General features: G+C 45.8%; 1 protein-coding gene across 4 annotated transcripts in view; it reads right to left on the reverse strand.

The window, feature by feature from the left end:
- Nucleotides 1-19,162, reverse strand: part of ACSL4 (acyl-CoA synthetase long chain family member 4) — an 81,367-nt gene that overhangs the window by 30,380 nt on the left and 31,825 nt on the right. For 2 of the 4 annotated variants that reach the window (XM_036740398.1, XM_036740397.1), the window contains 4 exons: nucleotides 7,427-7,666; nucleotides 6,786-6,963; nucleotides 1,875-1,984; nucleotides 945-1,083 (listed from right to left, as the gene is read on the reverse strand). In XM_036740398.1, coding sequence (XP_036596293.1) covers nucleotides 945-1,083; nucleotides 1,875-1,984; nucleotides 6,786-6,963; nucleotides 7,427-7,654 — 655 coding nt within the window. In that variant the 5' untranslated portion in view covers nucleotides 7,655-7,666. Of the gene's footprint in view, nucleotides 1-944; nucleotides 1,084-1,874; nucleotides 1,985-6,785; nucleotides 6,964-7,426; nucleotides 7,953-19,162 lie in introns of all 4 variants that reach the window. The other 2 variants (XM_036740396.1, XM_036740399.1) reach the window with 2 other exon arrangements.

Genomic DNA, 19,162 nt, shown 5'->3' on the forward strand with positions numbered 1-19,162 from the left:
GGCCTTCGGAAAACTCCTCGCTGTTGGAGCATCCAGTTTCCTGGGACTGTTCTTCTCTCTTTTTCTCTTTATTGAAAAGATGGCCCCCTGGGAGGGTAGGGAGAAGGATACACCAGGAAAGAGGTAACATAAAACCAAAAGACATGGAGTTTAAAAAAAGGAAAAAAATCAACATTGTTACTTGAGGTTAGTTAATAAAAATCATTTAAAAAATATGACTTATCAAATATGGGCAGGGGTGGGGGTGGGGTGCTTAGGGAGTTTGCCAAACGGGTAAAGGGCCTGGAGGAAACGAAAGCACATGAGCAACAATTCCAAAGTCAGAAACTGTTTTTTCCCCTCTTCCTCCTTTAAGGAAAGGGCAGTTATCTTTTTAAAAGAAGAAAAATAAGAATTCCTACAGTCTGATTTGCATTATACTAATTTAAAAATTTAAATTAAAAATCTCTAACAATTTTAAATCTCTAAATTAAAAAAATTAAATTTTAAAATTTAAATAAAAAATTTAAAATTTAAATTTAAAAATTTAAACTTTAAATTTTAAGTTTTTAAATTTAAAAGGGGAGGAACTGATCAATACAATGATCCAAGACCACTCCAAAGGTCTCATAACGAAAAATGCTATCCACCTCCAGAGAGAGAATTGGATTATGAGTACAGACAGAAGCATAATGCTCTTTCTTTTTCTGTTTCTGTAATATGGCTAATATGGAAATGTTTTACATGATTTCACACGTATCATATTGCTTGCCTTCTCAGGGGATAGGGGAAAGGAAGGGAGAGAGGGAAAGATTTTGGAACTCAAAATTTAGAAAAAATGTTAAATAATAAAAGGGGAAAAAAATCCAATCACCAGTTTAACGTCGGACCAATTTCTGTGCATTTTGTACAAATCATAGGCTGTGAAAAGCACTATTAACTAGATTTTAAAAACTATTACTTACCATTTTCTGGCTTGGATCCCAGCTCTTCCACAGAATGCATGCTGTGAATCTCAAATCCTTTGGGGTATTCTGATTTATCAACAATTTTATTGCCCACATAGATGATATGCTGAACACAGTTGATGTCGACCAGTGCGGTCTATGAAATGGAAAGGAACCTTGGCCATTACTAAATACAAGTCAAAATCCTGTCTCAGACACTTACTAACTCTGTGACCCTAGGCAAGTCACTTACCCTCAATGAACCTCAGCTTCCCCATCTGCAAAATGGGGATAATAATGAGAAAGTATATAAAGTATTTTGCAAACATTAAAGTCTCTTAACTTACTATCTATGAGACTCAGTTTCCCCATTTGAAAAATGAGGATGATAATAAAGAGAGAAGTTATATAAGACACATTACATGTATAAAAGCCATTAGTCATGACTTTTCTGACCTCACACGCGTTATTTCACTTTTCGGCCTTTCTTACCTGTCAAATGAGGGAGTTGGACTAGACGGTCTCTGGGGTCCTTCCTAGCGCTAAATCCATATATGAGCCTATGAATTGTACATTAAAAACTAAATCACTCAATATTATCATTGGATAATTCTTATACTGTGATTGTCATGAGGTGGCCTTCATGTGCCTTCAATGCCACAAACCACAGCCCCTATGACATACAATTGAGGAGCTTCAAGAACTGCTGGGATCAAACACTTCAGTGTGGCCACACTAGCCAGGCTAGTCCTTTAGCACCAGCCAGAGTGGAGCCCAAGCTAAAGCCTTTCACATGGGTAGTAGGTGCTACCGGATCTGGGCTCATGGGTGCAGCCTTTGAGAATACAGGATCACCTTTAGTTCAGAAGGCACTGGAGTCAGGCTTCTGTAGAGGTAGATAATACTACACAGAATAAAAACTGGGAAAGAATAAGATTTCCCACTTACCTTAAGTTTGCTTTCTAGAAGTTCAACACTAGTAATCAGATAGGATGCTTCAGATTCATTCAGCCCGTGGATTACAGCCTCTTTGCCAAGAGTTGCATATAGAGTTACAACTGACCGATAAACATAGGGGAAAAATAATGGACAATCAGAATGTTGTAAAGAAGGATCTTAATCACCAACAAACTTTTATAAAATACTGATCAAGGAGAGGGAGATATTAAAATTAGACAAGACCTCCCACCCTGTGGCTTTGGCAATATTGTCCAATATAAACCAAAATGTTCTCTAACAGTTGTGCGGGAATCTTACTATACATGGGGTGGGGGTATGTCAAGTTTCTTGAAGAAGGTGGCCATGTGTATTGAGGAAGAACAGGAATTCAACAGGTCAGAGGGAAAAGGAGGGCATTCCAAGTAAAGACTTGGAATAACATGAGAAAAGACATGGAGGTACAAAGACACAGGACACTGTTGGATGTGTGTGTGAATCCACTTTATGGAAAGTGTAGACACAGAAACAAAGCTTAAAAAGGTAAGGTGGGGCCAGACCATGGGGGACGATGAATTAAGGGCATATATTGTCTGGATTTTCAAAAATGGTGAAAAAATGGAGTCTATGTATGGGTCAGTGAGTGACTGATTCCTGACAAAATTCTGGAACATCTTATTAAAGGGAAGGTCAGTGAACACCCAGGAAAGAACGAGCATGATTGAATCAAGTACAGGTCAGGGCAGAATAACCTCCCTTCCTTTGTTGACAGAGATGCTAGACTTTTAGAATGCAGGATGGTTTTAGTTTAGCCAGACTTTTAACAATGTATGTGACAAAGATTCTCGTGTTATTCTTGTGGACAAGGGGAAATATTGGCTAGAGTTAAGAGTTCAGGGCATTTGAAACTGGCCATGGTGCTGAATCAGAGTAGAAACCTAAACTTTGATTTATTTTTTCCCTTAGGCCTGTTGCTGGACCTGGAAAAAGGTGCTGACAACATGCTCCTCAAATGTGTGAATGGCACGTGAGTGCCAAGGGAGAAGAATGTGCATTCTGAGAGACACAGTTGGGATCCCAAAGGACCCAACTGAAAGGCTGACTTAGCAAAGATGAAACTGAATAGGGAAAATGTAAAGTTTTACACTTAGGCTCAAAACCACATCTACAAGAACAAACTGTAGGCCTTGTGGCTAGGCAGTAGGCCTAGCATTTTTGTGGATTGCAAGCTTGATAATGAGTGTGATATGGCAGCCTTCTATTCAGAGAGATGGTGTGTTTTCTAGGAAAGTTACGAAAGCTAATTCTCTAGCTCCCACCCCTGTCCTCGGCCTTTGGCCGAGGGCATTTGGAAAGTGGTGTTCAGTTCAGAGGGCTGCAATGCAAGAACAACCAGAAAAGGGTGTTGAGGACAGTGAAAGGCCTCATGTTCAAGCTATCTAAGGACTGGTTCAAGAAACAGGAATGGGATAAGGACTGGTTCAAGAAATAGAGGAATGGGGGCAGCTAGGTGGTGCAGTGAGTAGAGCACAGGCCCTGGAGTCAGGAGGACCTGAGTTCAAATCCGACCTCAGACACTTGACACATGTACTAGCTGTGTGACCTTGGGCAAGTCACTTAACCCCAATTGCCCTGCCCACCCCCCCCCAAAAAAAAAGAAAAAGAGGAATGGGTAGATACCGTAGAGATTTAGAAAACTTCCTAATAATTAGAGCTAGGTGGCACAGTGCTGGGCCTGGAATCAGGAAGACCCTAGTTCAAATCCAGCATCAGACACTAGCTGTATGACTCTGGACAAGTCACTTAACCCTGTTTGCCTCAGTTTCCTCACCTGTAAAGTGAGCTGGAGGAAAAAAATGGCAAAACCACTCCACTATCTTTACCAAGAAAACCTCCCAAAAAAGGGGTCACGGTGACTGAAAAATGGCTAAGAAAACAAACAAAAAAAGTGGACAAGGTTGTCAAGAGGCAGTGGGTTTTCTACAGAAGTCTTTCAGCAAAGACTGAATGATCCCTTGTCAGTAACATTCTGTATGGGATTCTCATTCACGTAGGAGTGAGATAAGATGGGCTCTGAGATCTCTCCCCCCACCCCCCCACCCCCCGTCCCATCCCCTTCCTTCTCTCTCTTGGTCCTGCCCTCCCTCCTCATTCTGTGATTCTTCCTTTTCATTCATCTTCCCATATCCAGCCAATTGCCAAATATTGTCGATCTGAACTCCATGCTATCTCTTGCATTCTTTTCTTTCTATCCAATCACAGACTCACCTCTACCATTCAGGCCCTACTTATCTTATAGTAGGCCCCTAACTGGTATCCCTTCCTCCAATCTTTCCCCTCTCCAATTCATCCTTCAAATAACTACCCAAAAGAAGCTTCTTAATGCATAGGCCATTCCCCTGCTCAAATATCGTCCTTCAGTGGTACCCTTTTCATTCTTCACCAAGCGTTTAGTAAGTGCCTACTATGTGCAAGGCACTGGGGATATAAAGACAAAAACTAAACATTCCCAGCTCTTTAAGTGCTTAGAGATCTATTTGGTGGTATGGGTAGGGGGAAGCAGCATGTACACAGAAAATTCTGTTCTAAGGACTTTGTGGGAGAAGGCCCTGGCAGTGGGGAGGGCAGGAAGAGGCCTTCTGCAGGAGATGCCAACTGAACTGAGCTTTGAGAAGAGCAAGGGACTCTAAAAGGTAGAGTCAGAAAGGAGTGCATTTCCAGCCCAGAGCGGGGTCTGTGCAGGAGGCTAGGAGATGGAAGAAGGGAGCTTAGAAAGCACATATCCCTGGTTATTTGAAAAGAACTCATTTCTCTCCATGGTCAAGTTGTATTGCAATGATTCATCAGAGGACAGAGGTGCCCCTGGGTTCTCCAATGCCATGCCATGGAACTACAAGCTCGGCTACAACAGAGATGAGCTCTGGGGGCCTCTTGTCTGGGGCCCAATCTCACTAAGATCAAAAGACTGCAGCAGCAGCCACTGTACCACAAGTTGGCCACAAAAATGTTCAAGTTTTTGGATCACAACTCCTGAAGAACATTTAGTAAGGCATGGAGTGGGGGATGATTGGCAACCATGAAATAAGTTGCCCCGCCACCAAAACCACAGGTCTTCTGGAGGTACTGAAGTAATTTATGATTAATTTATCAGCCCTCAATTCTACTCATGAAGGAAACTGAGGGGCCACTGTACAAACGGGAGGAGCTTTGAATGTTTCAGAGAATGATTAAAGCCTTGTAAGCTTATTTACGTATTTATTGACTAGTTCTCATGCTCTAAGTGGAGAGAGAAAGTTTGGGAACAGCTGCTGTGGGGACCACACATAACCAGTTAATAAGGTTTGGGTTGGCCTTGTAGCTTTCAAGAGCAGATTATTCACAGTTACTGCCTTCCATTCATTTATTCTGCATTCAAAGCCTTAGAAATGCTAGCCTTACCCTTCAACTTCTCCCTGCAGTCCTCATATGACACGTTCCCTCATCTGCCTCTCTACCTACCCCTCCCCCTCTGTCTGTCTCCTCTTGCTCTATCTTTATCTCATTCTCTCTCTTTCCTCTCTCACTCCTTCCTCTTTCCCTCCTTCCTGTTCTCACTCCCTCCTCTTTCCCTCCTTCCCCTTCTCACTCCCTCCTTCCCCTTCTCACTCCCTCCTTCCCCTTCTCACTCCCTCCTCTTTCCCTCCTTCCCCTTCTCAATCCCTCCTCTTTCCCTCCTTCCCCTTCTAACTCCCTCCTCTTTCCTTCCTTCCTCTTCTCACTCCCTCCTTCCTGTTCTCTCTCCCTCCTCTTTCCCTCCTTCCCCTTCTAACTCCTTCTTCTTTCCCTCCTTCCCCTAACTCCCTCCTTCCCCTTCTAACTCCCTACTCTTCTCCTTCTCACTCCCTCCTCTTTTCTTCCTTACCTTCTCTTCCCTCTCCCTCCCCCCATTCTCCCCACCCCCACCTCTCTTCCCCTCTATACCATGGTCCTCTTCCAAAACGGACAAAAATCACAACCTGTTTTACAGCTAAGAAATCCAGTTCTTGCCAGTGTCAGAGATGACTAAGTCCTGCCAGTCCACATTCTCAGTGATTTTCATTCTAGCTGAAACCAGTGGGTTTGGCCCAGATGTGGTCTCCCCAGAGCAGCCCATTGTACTATTAGCCGTATGGGTACTGGCAAATCCATGAAGATTCCAGGTCAGTCCTGGTTCATGGATCCATTCCTTTTGGGAACTTAGTGGGGCTATCTGGTTCAGGAGTCAACTCCATGGCAGGTATTAGAAATACCTAACACAAGTAGGGGGGTTATTACTTTTCTCTAATATAAACTAGCTATCACCAGAGAATCATTTTATTTCTTACGTGAATTGTAGAAAGATATTTAAGGATCACAAAACTTTTTTTTCATTTTCTACCTAATATATTTCATGTCAACTCAAGTTTTATTACATGTGTAAGTTACATGTATGATGAACAGTTGAGTGAATTGAAGTCTTCCGAAAGATTCAAATAAAATCAACAAGCATTTATTAGTGTCTCCTATGTGACAGGACAGGGGTGGGGAACCTTTGGCCTTGAGGCCACATGTGACCCTCTAGGTGGTCAAGTGCAGTCCTTTGCAGTTTCCCCACCCCTGTGCCAAGCACTGTATAAAACTATCCAAGGTAGTTAATGAAACAAAAAACCTGTTCTGATTACAGCTTGGTAAAAGGAATTCAGGAAAAGGTTCGAGCCAACTGAAAATACAGCTATAAATCATGACTTCAGTCATGAGAAGAGTACTAGCTTCTTAGGGAATTCATGGATTCTTTAGTCAACAATTTAATGTTGTTAAACCAATATGATTTTGGAGAAAGAGAGGGATACATCAAACATAAATTGAAAGATAAGTAAGGAAGACTGATATAATTATGTCTTTACAGAAGGAGGCTAAAACACTCACGAGGAAAGTTATACTTAAAACAGGTCTGTGCTGCAATCATCCATTCTGCCCTGGTCTCACAGAAGATGGCAATTGTGCTCTTTGGTTTCAGGCCTAATGCAGTAAGTCCGATGCCAAAATGAGTCACTCTCTGGTTCACTTCGACATAGTTCATCCATTTATAGTTTCCTAGGATTAACTGTTGAAGCAAAACCAACTCCATCAGTATGGTCATTCAGGCAAGCAAAATACAAAACAATTCAAAGTGAGGCGTATTCAAAAAAACCACCATCGAGTTAAAATATAAACACTACTACGAACACTTCTAAAAGATCATGCAAGCTACTTTCTTAACCCAAAGAAGGAACAAAGTTCTGTAACAAAATACCAGCATGCTTAAAGGTAAGGAAAAGCATTCTCCTGCAAGGGTGGGGAGACAATGCAAAACCAGTGGTCGATGTGTGGATTCGGTTTTTTCTGAATTGCTTCTCCCCACCACCCACCCCCTTCAAATTCTTTGTTTCAGTGGATGGCTCCCAGGGTAGGACATATTCACAAATGGAAGTGATATCAAAACAAAGGATACCAATAAAAATGGAAAGCTCTTACCTGCTTAAACACAATCACCACCTAGCTTTTATAAGCACAAAATGTGAGTTTACCTTCTTAAACACTTTTCCATTTGGTTGCATCTCATTTTCTTCACTCAGCAGCTCCCTGGTCCCAAGGCAATCCTTCTTCCCAAACTTAGCTACCGCATGATCGAACAGTTTGTCCAAGGTGTCCGCTCCGGGGATGTCAATCACAGCTAGTGAGTCGAAGTGGGTGACGGAGCGATATGGGCTTCCGGGCTTGTTTGAGGTGGGTTTAGCTTTTATTCGCTTTGCCATAGTGCTTTTCTTCTTGGCATTGGTAAAGAAATACCATGGAATAAATATAAGGGTACTGTATATGTATATTAACAAGTGGATAGGGAGCAAAATAACGGCAAGCAGATTTAGCTTAAGTTTCATTGTGGAAAGACTTCTAGAAATGGTGTTTGTCTTTTGTTATTCTTTGGGTTTTGAGTGTTCTTTGAAGAAGGCAATAACGGAAGCAGCAATAGGAACAGCAGGATAGCCAAGGCAGTTCAATTTGAAAGTTATAGATAGAAGTTAGTAACCTTTGGAAGCCGACAATAAAATACACCTGTGGGCGAAGATGAAGGACCAAGGCAGAGAGCAGGGAAAACAAAAATAAAAGAGAGTTAACAAGGTAACAGCACCATGAATTTCACCGACCCCATCTTATGAAACTCAACACAGAAAGCTGAAATAACTGGCATGAAAAAAAGCATTCCATGTTTGGCTGTATGGTAAAAAAGATTTTTTTTTACTCATTTCAACACTTGCTTTTCACTTTTTTCCCTAGGTTTTTAGGATACACCAACTTTTTTTTAAAAAAAAGTTTCCATTTTGCAAGGCAGCTGAATAATCCTAAACAAAGATTTGCATGACGGTTAATATGGCTAACCATGGCCAAAGGTCAATGATTTGACTCTTAAATAATTGTACTACAACCAGAACTCTTAAAACAGTCATGGATGTACCCGAACAGAAAGTTTCTATTCAAGAACTAGGGCTACTTTTATGGACTGTTCTTGGAGGTGTTTTTTTCCTTATTTGTGCCCAGCTGATAGCCCCAAGCTACCAGAATTGCTCAGAACACACACACACACACACACACACACACACACACACACACACAATGAAAATAGAATTCAGTCCTCTGAAACCGACTCTACTTGCTACCCTCTGCGCCGAAGGAACAATACAAATCCCAAGTAACTTTTTGAGGACCTATCTTTTCAGCACTGTCCTGAGAGAGAGGGCAAATACGGGAATACGAATATGGAAGTTGTACGATCCATGATCTGAACCCTCTAGGTGCTTGCTCACAACAACCTAGTTGGGGAGGCAAGTCTGAAACACATGAAACAAACAGACAGACAAATTACATAATATCCAAGCGTTAGACGGGGTGGTACAGACTTAATGTTGGGGAGGAGGAGGATCACTAAGGACTGGACTAGGGGAAGCTTCAAGGTAGAGATGGGCTCTGAAAACTAGGTTAGGACTTTGACTAGGGATTAAGATGGAGGGAAGGCATCATTACAGGTGGAGACCCAGCTTGAACACATGAGCAAACGGGCCAAGGTGAATAATGGGGAGGGAGAGGGGGAGGGGGGAGAAGCAGGGGTGGGGTGGGTAGGGGAGTAGTGGGGGGTGGTGTTGGGGGGGAGTAGAGGGGGTATGTGGGGTGGGGGGCAGGGGTGGTTGGGGGGTCTGTGAGATGGGAAGCGGTGTGTAGGGTGGGGGCAGGGGAGGTGGGGGGGTCTATGGCATGGGGAGGGGTGTGTGGGCTGGGGGGACAGAGGAGGTATGGGGTGGGGATGGTTGTGGCAGAGGGCGTGTGGGGTGGGGGGTGGGAGTGGTAGGGGGTGTGTGTGGGGTGGGGAGGTCCATGGGGTGGGGAGGGGTATGAGGGAGCAGGAGTGTGTGGGGTGGGGGGGGCAGGGGATGTATGGGGTGGGGGTGGTTGGATGGAGGGTGTGTGGGGTGGGGGGCAGGGGAGGTGGGGGTGGTAGGGGGTGTGTATGGGGTAGGGGGCAGGGGAGGTGGGGGTGGCAGGGGTGTGTGGGGGTGTGGAGGGGTGTGGAGGGGCAAGGTTTTGTGGGGTGGAGGGCCGGGGAGGTGGTGGGGGCAGGGTATGGGGGGGCAGGGGTGTGTGGGCTGGGGGTGGCAGGGGTCTGTGGGGGAGAGGGAGGGGTGGGGCAGGGGTGGTTGTGGTGGAGGGTGTGTGGGGTGTGGGTGTGGGAGTGGTAGGGGGTATGTGTGGGGTGGGGAGCAGGGGAGGTGGGGTGGTAGGAGGTCTGTGGGGTGGGGGGTAGGGTCTGTGGGGTGGGGAGGGGTATGGGGGAGCAGGGGTGTGTGGGGTGGGGGGGCAGGGGAGGTATGGGTTGGGGATGGTTGTGGCAGAGAGTGTGTGGGGTGGGGGGTGGGAGCAGTAGGGGGTGTGTGTGGAATGGGGAGCAGGGGAGGTGGGGGTAGTGGGGGTCTGTGGGGTGGGGTGTGAGGGGGCAGGTATGTGGGGTGGGGGGGGCAGGGGATGTATGGGGTGGAGGTGATTGGATGGAGGGTGTGTGGGGTGGGGGCAGGGGAGGTGTGGGGTGTTGGGGGTATCTGTGGGGTGGGGAGGCGTGTGAGGGGGCAGGGGTATGTGGGCTGAGGGGGGCAGGAGAGGTGGGGAGGGAGGGGGAGGTCAGGGGAAGTATGGGGTAGGGGTGGGGGGTATGTGGGGTGGGGGATATGAGGGGTGGGGGAGGTGGGAGTGGTAGGGGGTATGTATGGGGTGGGGGGCAGCGGAGGTGGGGGGGGGTCTGTGAGGTGGGGAGCGGTGTGTAGGGTGGGGGGCAGGGGAGGTGGGGGGGTCTATGGTATGGGGAGGGGTGTGTGGGGTGGGGGGACAGGGGAGGTATGGGGTGAGGGGTGGGAGTGGTAGGGGGTGTGTGTGGCGTGGGGATCAGGGGAGGTGGGGCGTCTGTGGGGTGGGGAGGGGTATGGGGGGAGCAGGAGTGTGTGGGGTGGGGGGGGCAGGGGATGTATGGGGTGGGGGTGGTTAGATGGAGGGTGTGTGGGGTGGGGGGCAGGGGTGGTAGGGGGTGTGTATGGTGTAGGGGGCAGGGGAGGTGGGGATGGCAGGGGTGTGTGGGGATGGCAGGGGTGTGTGGGGGTGGGGAGGGGTGTGGAGGGGCAAGGGTTTGTGGGGTGGGGGGCAGGGGAGGTGGGGATGGTAGGGGTGTGTATGGGGTGGGGGCAGGGGTATGGGGGGGCAGGGGTGTGTGGGCTGGGGGTGACAGGGGTCTGTGGGGGAGAGGGAGGGGTGGGACAGGGGTGGTTGTGGTGGAGGGTGTGTGGGATGTGGGTGTGGGAGTGGTAGGGGGTATGTGTGGTTTGGGGAGCAGGGGAGGTGGGGTGGTAGGAGGTCTGTGGGGTGGGGAGTAGGGGAGGTGGGGTTGATGGGGGGGTTTGTGGGATATGGAGGGGCATGGGGGAGCAGGGGAGGCGTGGGGTGGGGATGGTTGTGGCAGAGGGTGTGTGGGGTGGGAGTGGTAGGGGGTGGGTATGGAGTGGGGAGCAGGGGAGGTGGGGGTGGTGGTGGGTCTGTGGGGTGGGGTGTGAGGGGGCAGGGGTGTGTGGGGTGGGGGGCAGGGGATGTATGGGGTGGGGGTGGTTGGATGGAGGGTGTGTGGGGTGGGGGGCAGGGGAGGTGGGGGGTGGGGGTGGTAGGGGGTGTGTATGGGGTAGGGGGCAGGGGTGATTGGGGTGGCAGGGGTGTGTGGGGGTGGGGAGAGGTGTGGAGGAGCAAGGTTTTGTGGGGCGGGGGGCAGGGGAGGTGTGGGGTGTTGGGGGTATCTGTGGGGTGGGGAGGGGTGTGAGGGGGCAGGGGGGCAGGGGAGGTGGGGATGGAGGGGGAGGTCAGGGGAAGTATGGGGTAGGGGTGGGGGGTATGTGGGGTGGGGGGATATGAGGGGTGGGGGTGGGGGCTGGGAGTGATAGGGGGTGGGTGTGGAGTGGGGAGCAGGGGAGGTATGGCTGGGTCTGTGGGGTGGGGTGTGAGGGGGCAGGGGTGTGTAGGGTGGGGGGGCAGGGGATGTATGGCGTGGAGGTGATTGGATGGAGGGTATGTGGGGTGGGGGGCAGGGGAGGTGGGGAGGGAGGGGGAGGTCAGGTGGGGGTGGCAGGGATCTGTGGTGGGGAGGGTAGGGTGGGGCAGGAGTGGTTGTGGTGGAGGGTGTGTGGGATATGGGTGTGGGGGGGAGGGGGTGGGGAGATGGGGGTGTGTGGGGAGGGACGAGAGGGGACTGGCCTGAGCAGAACGGGGGGGGGGGGGGGAGTAGCTAGAAGACTGGTGAGGCAGTATGGGGCCTCAAGCTAGGCAGATAATATGATATGATATATGATAATAAACCTGAAGCCACTGAGGCTCAGGGGAGGAGCGGAATGAGCAGTGTAAATGAGCCCCCCCCCCCCCCCCCCCCCCAGCCAAGGAAGGAAAACCAACTGCTGCTATGGCTTTAAGAGCGGTCCAGGCTATCTCGGTATCATGAACTACTAGTCAATTACGGGTCCAGATACAAACACAGAGTCCTGGGCCGGCTGGTAGCCTCCAGTCAACCTACTTTCTTACTCCTTTCCTCCATGAATCTTCAGTTCTGCTCAAGCCAGTCTTCTCACATAAATACTGGTCTCTGTCTCACAGTCCCTACCCCTACCCCCACCCCCAGCCCCAAATGTCAGATTAAATTTCTCTATCTAAAGCCTTGACTTCAGGGCAGCTGGGCGGACAGAGAACTAGGCGGGGAGTCAGGAAGACCTGAGTTCAAATCCAGCCTCAGAAACTTCCTAGCTGTGGGACACTGGGCAAGTCACTTTAAACTCTATCTACTTCAGTTTCCTTAACCGTAAATTAGAATAATCAAACACCTACCTGCCATGGTTGTTGTGAGGATCAAATGGGCTAATGTCTGTAAAGTACTTGGCACTGTGCCTGGCACATAGTAGGCACTATCTAAACACTTATTCCCCTCCCTTCCCCCTTTTCCTTCAAAGGCCCACCTCTTCATGATGCCTCTTCAACAGTCTTTCCCTTTCTGAAATTCTTACAGTCCTTAGTCTCTGCTGAACATTCTAGAATGTGATTATGCCATCACCTAGCACTGGCCTGCTTGTTGTCATGGAGTGCTAGGTGCTGAGAACACAAAGGTATGATGCGGTGAATGGCTCCTGGCCCTTAAGGGTTTACCACTTGGCTGGGCCCACAGACTACCTCAGGTAGTTTCTGGACTCAGATGGGCTTTTGCAAAGTACATTTTAAGTTCCTTGAAGACTGGCATCAATGTCTTCTTTTGTGTTTTAGTGCTAACCACCACAACTTGACTTGAGTGTTTTAAATTACAAAGTTGTCCCCCTTCCCAGGACAAAGAAGTGGATCCAAAGAGGGAAGGCCTTTGCTAGAAGTAGTCAGTTCTGGCACCCTGAAATGAAGTGTTAGAAGGCACCCTAGGAATAAAATTAATCCCTATGTGGGAAGAGCAATGAAAAGGCAATAACAGGCAGGGAGGGAAAAGTGCTAGGGGCGTGTGTTACAAGACCAGGCACTGCAGGGGACTGCCTCCTATTTTAACCCCTTCCTTGTCCAAGGTTGTTCCGAGTCAATCTACTGGGAGATTTTGTCCATGGTAATATATCTCTGATATAATGGGGGTTGGGGGTGGGGGGCGGGAGGGTGAAATCAATGAAGAGACAGGATTTATTTTACAAAATCTATTCCATAAAGTGAAGAGTACCCTGCACATGAAAATTTTGCAATCCAATGAGAACTCAAAAAATCCTATTGCTAGAATAGACAGAAGGAAATAAAATAAAAGCTATCCTACGAATGAATATAAAACCAGGAATCACATGATCTACTCTCTAATTCCAATTCCACTAATTTATCTATGATAGGTCAGGCAAATTGTTCAATTCCTCTGTCTGTTTCCTCTTCTAAGAATTAGGGAAGATGATACTAATACATCAATATAATTCATAAGGTTGTTGAAAAGAACAAACAAGGTGTGTGTGTGTGTGTGTGTGTGTGTGTGTGTGTGTGTGTGTGTGTGTGTGTGTTTGTTTTCAAATGAACTGAAAATGTAGATAATTGATTCCAGGGCATGGTGCCATTGTGCATTAAAACCCTATGGAGTGGGGGTATCTATCAAACTTTAGATACTTTAAAAATCTTTTCTTCATGCCAAAGTTACATAGAATCCATTTAACATCTCTAGTTATGCCCATGAACACATTACATTGTTACATAAAGCTAGAAAAGTCTCTGTTGTGCAGAGAAAGAAGTTATAAAAGCAGGAGGATTGCCTAAGTCATATACTATGTGAGACTTCTAATCCCTTCCCTCACCTTAGAAGTTAAAAGCAGTCACCCTTTATATTGATGGTGATACTAAGAACCTCCCTTTAGCAAAACAAGGGTCTTGATAGTGACACAGGGTCTGTCACACTTAGTCCTTCTTATTCTCATTTTGTAACCTAGATGGCTAGGTGTCCATGTCTGTGAAGCTGACTCTGTATGTATGTGAGAGCCTGTGAATGTAGCCATACTGACACCCCCAGGAGTGGAGGAGATGTTGACTGAAGCCACTTTGGCATCAATTTTGAATATTGGTCTTTGTCCTACATACTATAGTGTCTACCCCAGAACAAATCTTTTATTTTCCTAGGAAAGGAATTGCTAAATGTTTATTTAATCTCCATTTTTTTCTGTCTTAAAATGTAAGTCTGATAGCTAATTCATTCCAGTTACTTCCAATATTGCCTCTGACAGAGTTTATTAGGCCACAAAGAAAACAAGCATTAGTACTTACTACATTAAGCTGTGGTTAACAGACAACACTGATTGACTGATCAAAGCTTGGATTTCAAACAGGAAATCATCTCCCCACAAGCATGCAACACACCACCAATTAAAGATGAATAAGAAATTGAAGAAATTCAACTGGGTTAACAAAGACATTGTATCCTCAAAGCCAAGAAGATGTTATGCTGTTAAACCTGACACATGGTAATGTTGGTTGCAATCTAACGTTAGTTCATTTGCCCTGCATATGACATTTTGCAAGCATGTAAATAATTTTAAAACTAAGAGCTGAGTACAAAAACGCCACACTTAGAAAAACCAACTTTCTATATCACATGACCTAAAGCATTTAATTGGTATGCACTAAATTTGAAACAAAACATCATAAGAAGTTCTAAGGGATGAAAGACGATGATATCCATTTACTTAAACAATAAGCAGATGTTGCATCACCAAGAATTTTGTAAGGGGGTGGAGTGCTTAGTAAAAAAAAAATCACATTTTCTTTTACAAAGCACAATAAAGATTTTCAATGGAACCCAAAATATTCAAGAGAAAACTCAACTGCTACATTCAAGAGAAGGTTTGAACTTTACACATATATTCAAACACACATGATGTTTCCAAATGACCAGACTTCTCTCCAGAAAATCAATTGTGACCATGACAAAGTAATGAAAGTATTAACACTAACAGATCTACGGCCATTAGGCAATGGGTCTAACTGAACCCGTTGGATCTCGCCAGTCACTCTATGTTCCTGTTACAGGTAACTCAAGGGATTATTCGACTCTAAGGCAAGATTAGACTATAACCTATATAAAAATACCTTAAACCATCCAACATTCTCTCCAATAAAGACTATCATTTTTTTAAGTTAGAAAGAAAATGCCTAGGAGGAATACATGGATTCCCATAGTGGGACTGGAATCAATACACCACCATACCACTTGTGCCTAGCTAGTTCAGACTAAAAGCTTCTTACAACTTTTGGGTGGGTCTCCCACAAGATTAATCTAGCCCGTCTTGCTTCATCACCACCTAGCCCGTCTGCTTCATCACCTTGAGAGATGTTAATTCCTGAAGTCGCCATCCTGCTAGTTTTTTTCCAGCCTTTCCCAGCAATGAAAGCACTTCAGCAGCCATGTCGAAGATGGTCTTTCATGCTGTTGTATGAATCCTTTCCCAGAATGCCTTAAGAATGTCCTCAGGACTCATCAGATAATGCTGTGTGTATGTGTGTCTCTGTGTGTGTGTGTGTGTTTTCTAGGTCAGAGTGGTATAACAAGGAGCCTATCTCTATAATGTTGAAATATGTGGATATGTAAAGTAATAATGGTGCCTACACGTTCCACCTGTATTGTGTACAAGTACATACAAGTACTCTTTTAGGTAAAGTCAACGTACAGAATGTCAAACTTCCAAATTTATGTAATAACACATTTCATTGCTTCTGAGAAAATGTAAAATGTAAACATTCATTCAGCAAGCATTTGTTATGTTATTCATTAAACATTTATTAGGTATGTAATATATATACACACGTGTGTATGTATATATATACACACATATACATGTATACATACACATAGACATATACACATACACATACACACACACACACACACATACAGTGCCATGCTAGGCACCAAGAGATACAAATATCTCCTAACTGCTAGATCCAATGGCCTTTTCTCATTGGTCATCCTGCTCGAGCTCTTGTAGGTCACCTCCCAGCTCTCTTTTCTTGGCTTCCAGGACGCCAGTTGTACTGGTCTTTTCAGACTCCTATGCTGGGTAACCATCTGCCACCCGCCACCCACTAACACCCTGGGGAGTATTCCCCAAGGATTTCTCCTGTGTTCATCTCTCTCTTCTGAGATCATCTGCCCTACAGGTTCAATGAACACCTCTACATTGACGACTCCCACATATGTAGATTCTACCCAAACCTCTTTCCTTTAGTCCATTCTAACAGTGCTGAATGCCTGCTGGTTGTTTCCACTTGAAGATCTCATTAATATCTCAAACTCAACATGTTCAAAACAGAAGTTATCTTTCCCCTCAACTTGTTCTCACACCAAATCTGCATATTTTTGTTGAGTACCACCATCTTCTAGTCATTCAAATTCACAACCTCAGACTCATGCTCTACTCATTACCTTCCTATGATCATTGATCTAAGACTAGAAGGGACCTCAGAAGCCACTTAGCTCAACTCTTTCATTTTAAATGAAGAAACAGTCTCTGAGAAGCTAAATGATTGGTCTTGGTCACACTGGTGATAAGTGGCAGAGGCTGGTGTTGGAATTCCTGAGGCAGTGCTCTTCTCACTGAACCACCCTGCCTCCCCCATTCCCTAGAGCTAATCGGTAGCCCAGTTTTATTGTGCCAAGACATCTCTTACATCTCTCTTCTCCACTCACATGGACACCATCCTAGTTCTGGCCCTCATCACTTCTTGCCTGAACTATTTGTTGTTGTTCAGTCATTTCAGTCATGTCTGACTCTCTGTGACCCCATTTGGGGTCTTCTTGGCAAAGATACTGGAGTGGTTTGCCATTTCCTTCTCCAGCTCATTTTATACATAAGGAAACTGAGGCAGACAGGGTGAAATGACTTGCCCAGGGTCACACAGCTAGTGAGTATCTGAGGCCATATTAGAATTCACAAAGATGAGTCTTCCTGACTCCAGGCCTGGCATTCTATCCACTGAGCCACCTAGCTGCTCACCTTGCAGATGAGATGCAGTTCAGTTGGCCCTGACCAGTTCCAACACTACCACAAGCTACCCATTGTAAGCTACTTGGGCAACCCACAAAGGTCAGATCCTCCCTTTACAGAGGAAGAATACTTAATTCTCCTTAGTAACCTGGGATAGGGGGAGGTTTCTCAAGGCCCTGCACCTTCTTCTCTAGAAGGGAAACCATCCTGCACTTGGGACCTCTCTAGCCATAACTCAGTACTGGTAGAGACACAAACCCAGGGCATTCTGCTGGGGAGAGGGCCTGAACCTGTGATTTCATTGATACGGAGAACTCCTGGAGAAGAAGCTCCTTCTCCCAAAGCAGGTCCGCACTTTCTCTGGCCTCTACAGCCTCACAGAGCCATCTAGAGCACCCTTGACTGGCCTAGGGTTTCACAGCCAGGCCGGATCAGAGGCGAGACTTGAACTCAGGTCTTGTTGGCTCCAAGGTCAGCTCTCCATTCACTCAGCATTGCCTCTTCTCATTCTCTGATGAGGATGACTGCCAGGCTCTCCTTGCCTTCCAGACGTACTGGAAACAAGGGCCTCTGTCCTTGCTGCTGGCTCTTGGGGCTGACCTTCTCGGTGAGCAGCGGTCATTTGCCCAGGGTCAGACAGCCACTACTAAGTGTCTGAGGCCAAATTTGAACTCAGGAAGATGAGTCTTCCTGACTTTGGGTGCTCTATGCACTGTGGTGCCACCTAGCTGCCCCTTGAACTATTACAAAAGCCTTGTTTCTATCTTGTTTCCTGTCTCTTACCTCTACATTTCACCTTCCTCATGGAGGCCAAAATAAATCTCACCCTACCCAATAATCTTCAGTGGCTGCCTCTTACTTCTATGATAAAACATAATAAGCCCTTCAGGAGGGCATGAAAAGTTCTTCACAATGATTCCAACCTACCTTTCCAGAATTATTTCAGATAATGCCTCTTTATATACTCTACATTCCAGCCCAAATGGACCTGCAGCTTGGTATTCCATCTCTTGTCTCCCTGCCTTAGCAAAGGCTGTCCCTCATACCCAGAATGCACTCCTTCCTTACCCCCTGCCTACTAGAAACTTTAACTTCCTGCCAAACTCAGCAGAGGTACCACTTTCCTAAACTTCTCCAGTTGTTTCTTTGTGTTCTTTCCCTTCTCAAAATATCTTGTTTTAACCTGTGTACATGTTGTATACTCTGGTAGAATATAAGATTCTTGACAATAGGAATTCTTTTCTTTTTTTCCTTTTGGATCTCTAGCACCAAGCATGACCTCTTACATATATGGTAGATGCTTAATGTAGTTTGTAGTTTGAGTTAAACTACAAGATAAATGTCAATTGGTGACACCTACAGGAGATTTGAGACATTACAGCCCAACTCTATTAAACCAATTTTAAAATTAAAAGAGAAAAAGGAGGGGGAAAAAGTCCTGATTTTAAAAGTATGGAATCTGGAAATGCATATGCATTGAAGAAATAGGCATGGTTTGGAAGAGAAGGGAGACAGTTGATGGTGGAAAGGAGATACAAGAACTGCGAAAATGCTAAAAAGGAAAATGAACTGATATGTGAACACACACATACAAACACACACACTTCTGCTACTAAGCTACAATATCCAGCATGCTATTGGGGGGAGGGGGCAGGGTAAGATCTTTATCTCTTTACTGCCATAGGAGCAAGTCAGATTTTATCATTAAAGACAGGAAAACCAGGGCAATGGAAATTAACTTTATAGGTAACTGTACGTACTTTCTCTGAGCAGAGACATTTAATTTCTGGTCATTACATAAGAGGGTGGTTCTCTGCTACTGCTAATGATTTCAACTATTCCTTGCAAATTGCCCACTTTGGCTCATCTGGGCATCCTGTTGTCACCTACTCCCAGCTAGATGGCGCTACAACATACAGAGTGCCAGACCCGGGTCAGAAGACCAACCTCTGACACTAGCTATGTGACCTTGGGCACTTACCAAAGATTTGCTTCATTTCCTCATCTGTAAAATGAGGATAATAACAGCAAATACTTCCAAGGTTTGTTGAGAATCAAATGAGATAACAATTTTAAAGCTCTTAGCAACTATATGAATAGCAGCTATTATGATCATCACCTTTAATGATATCATTATTGTTGTCATTGTAAGCTCAGTCCTATAGAATTATGTTATGAGAAGTATTTCTGGTGATTTTGCACTGTTATCTGATGTAAAAA

The sequence above is a fragment of the Trichosurus vulpecula genome (genome assembly GCF_011100635.1).
Source record: "Trichosurus vulpecula isolate mTriVul1 chromosome X unlocalized genomic scaffold, mTriVul1.pri SUPER_X_unloc_1, whole genome shotgun sequence".
Lineage (NCBI taxonomy): Eukaryota > Metazoa > Chordata > Mammalia > Diprotodontia > Phalangeridae > Trichosurus > Trichosurus vulpecula.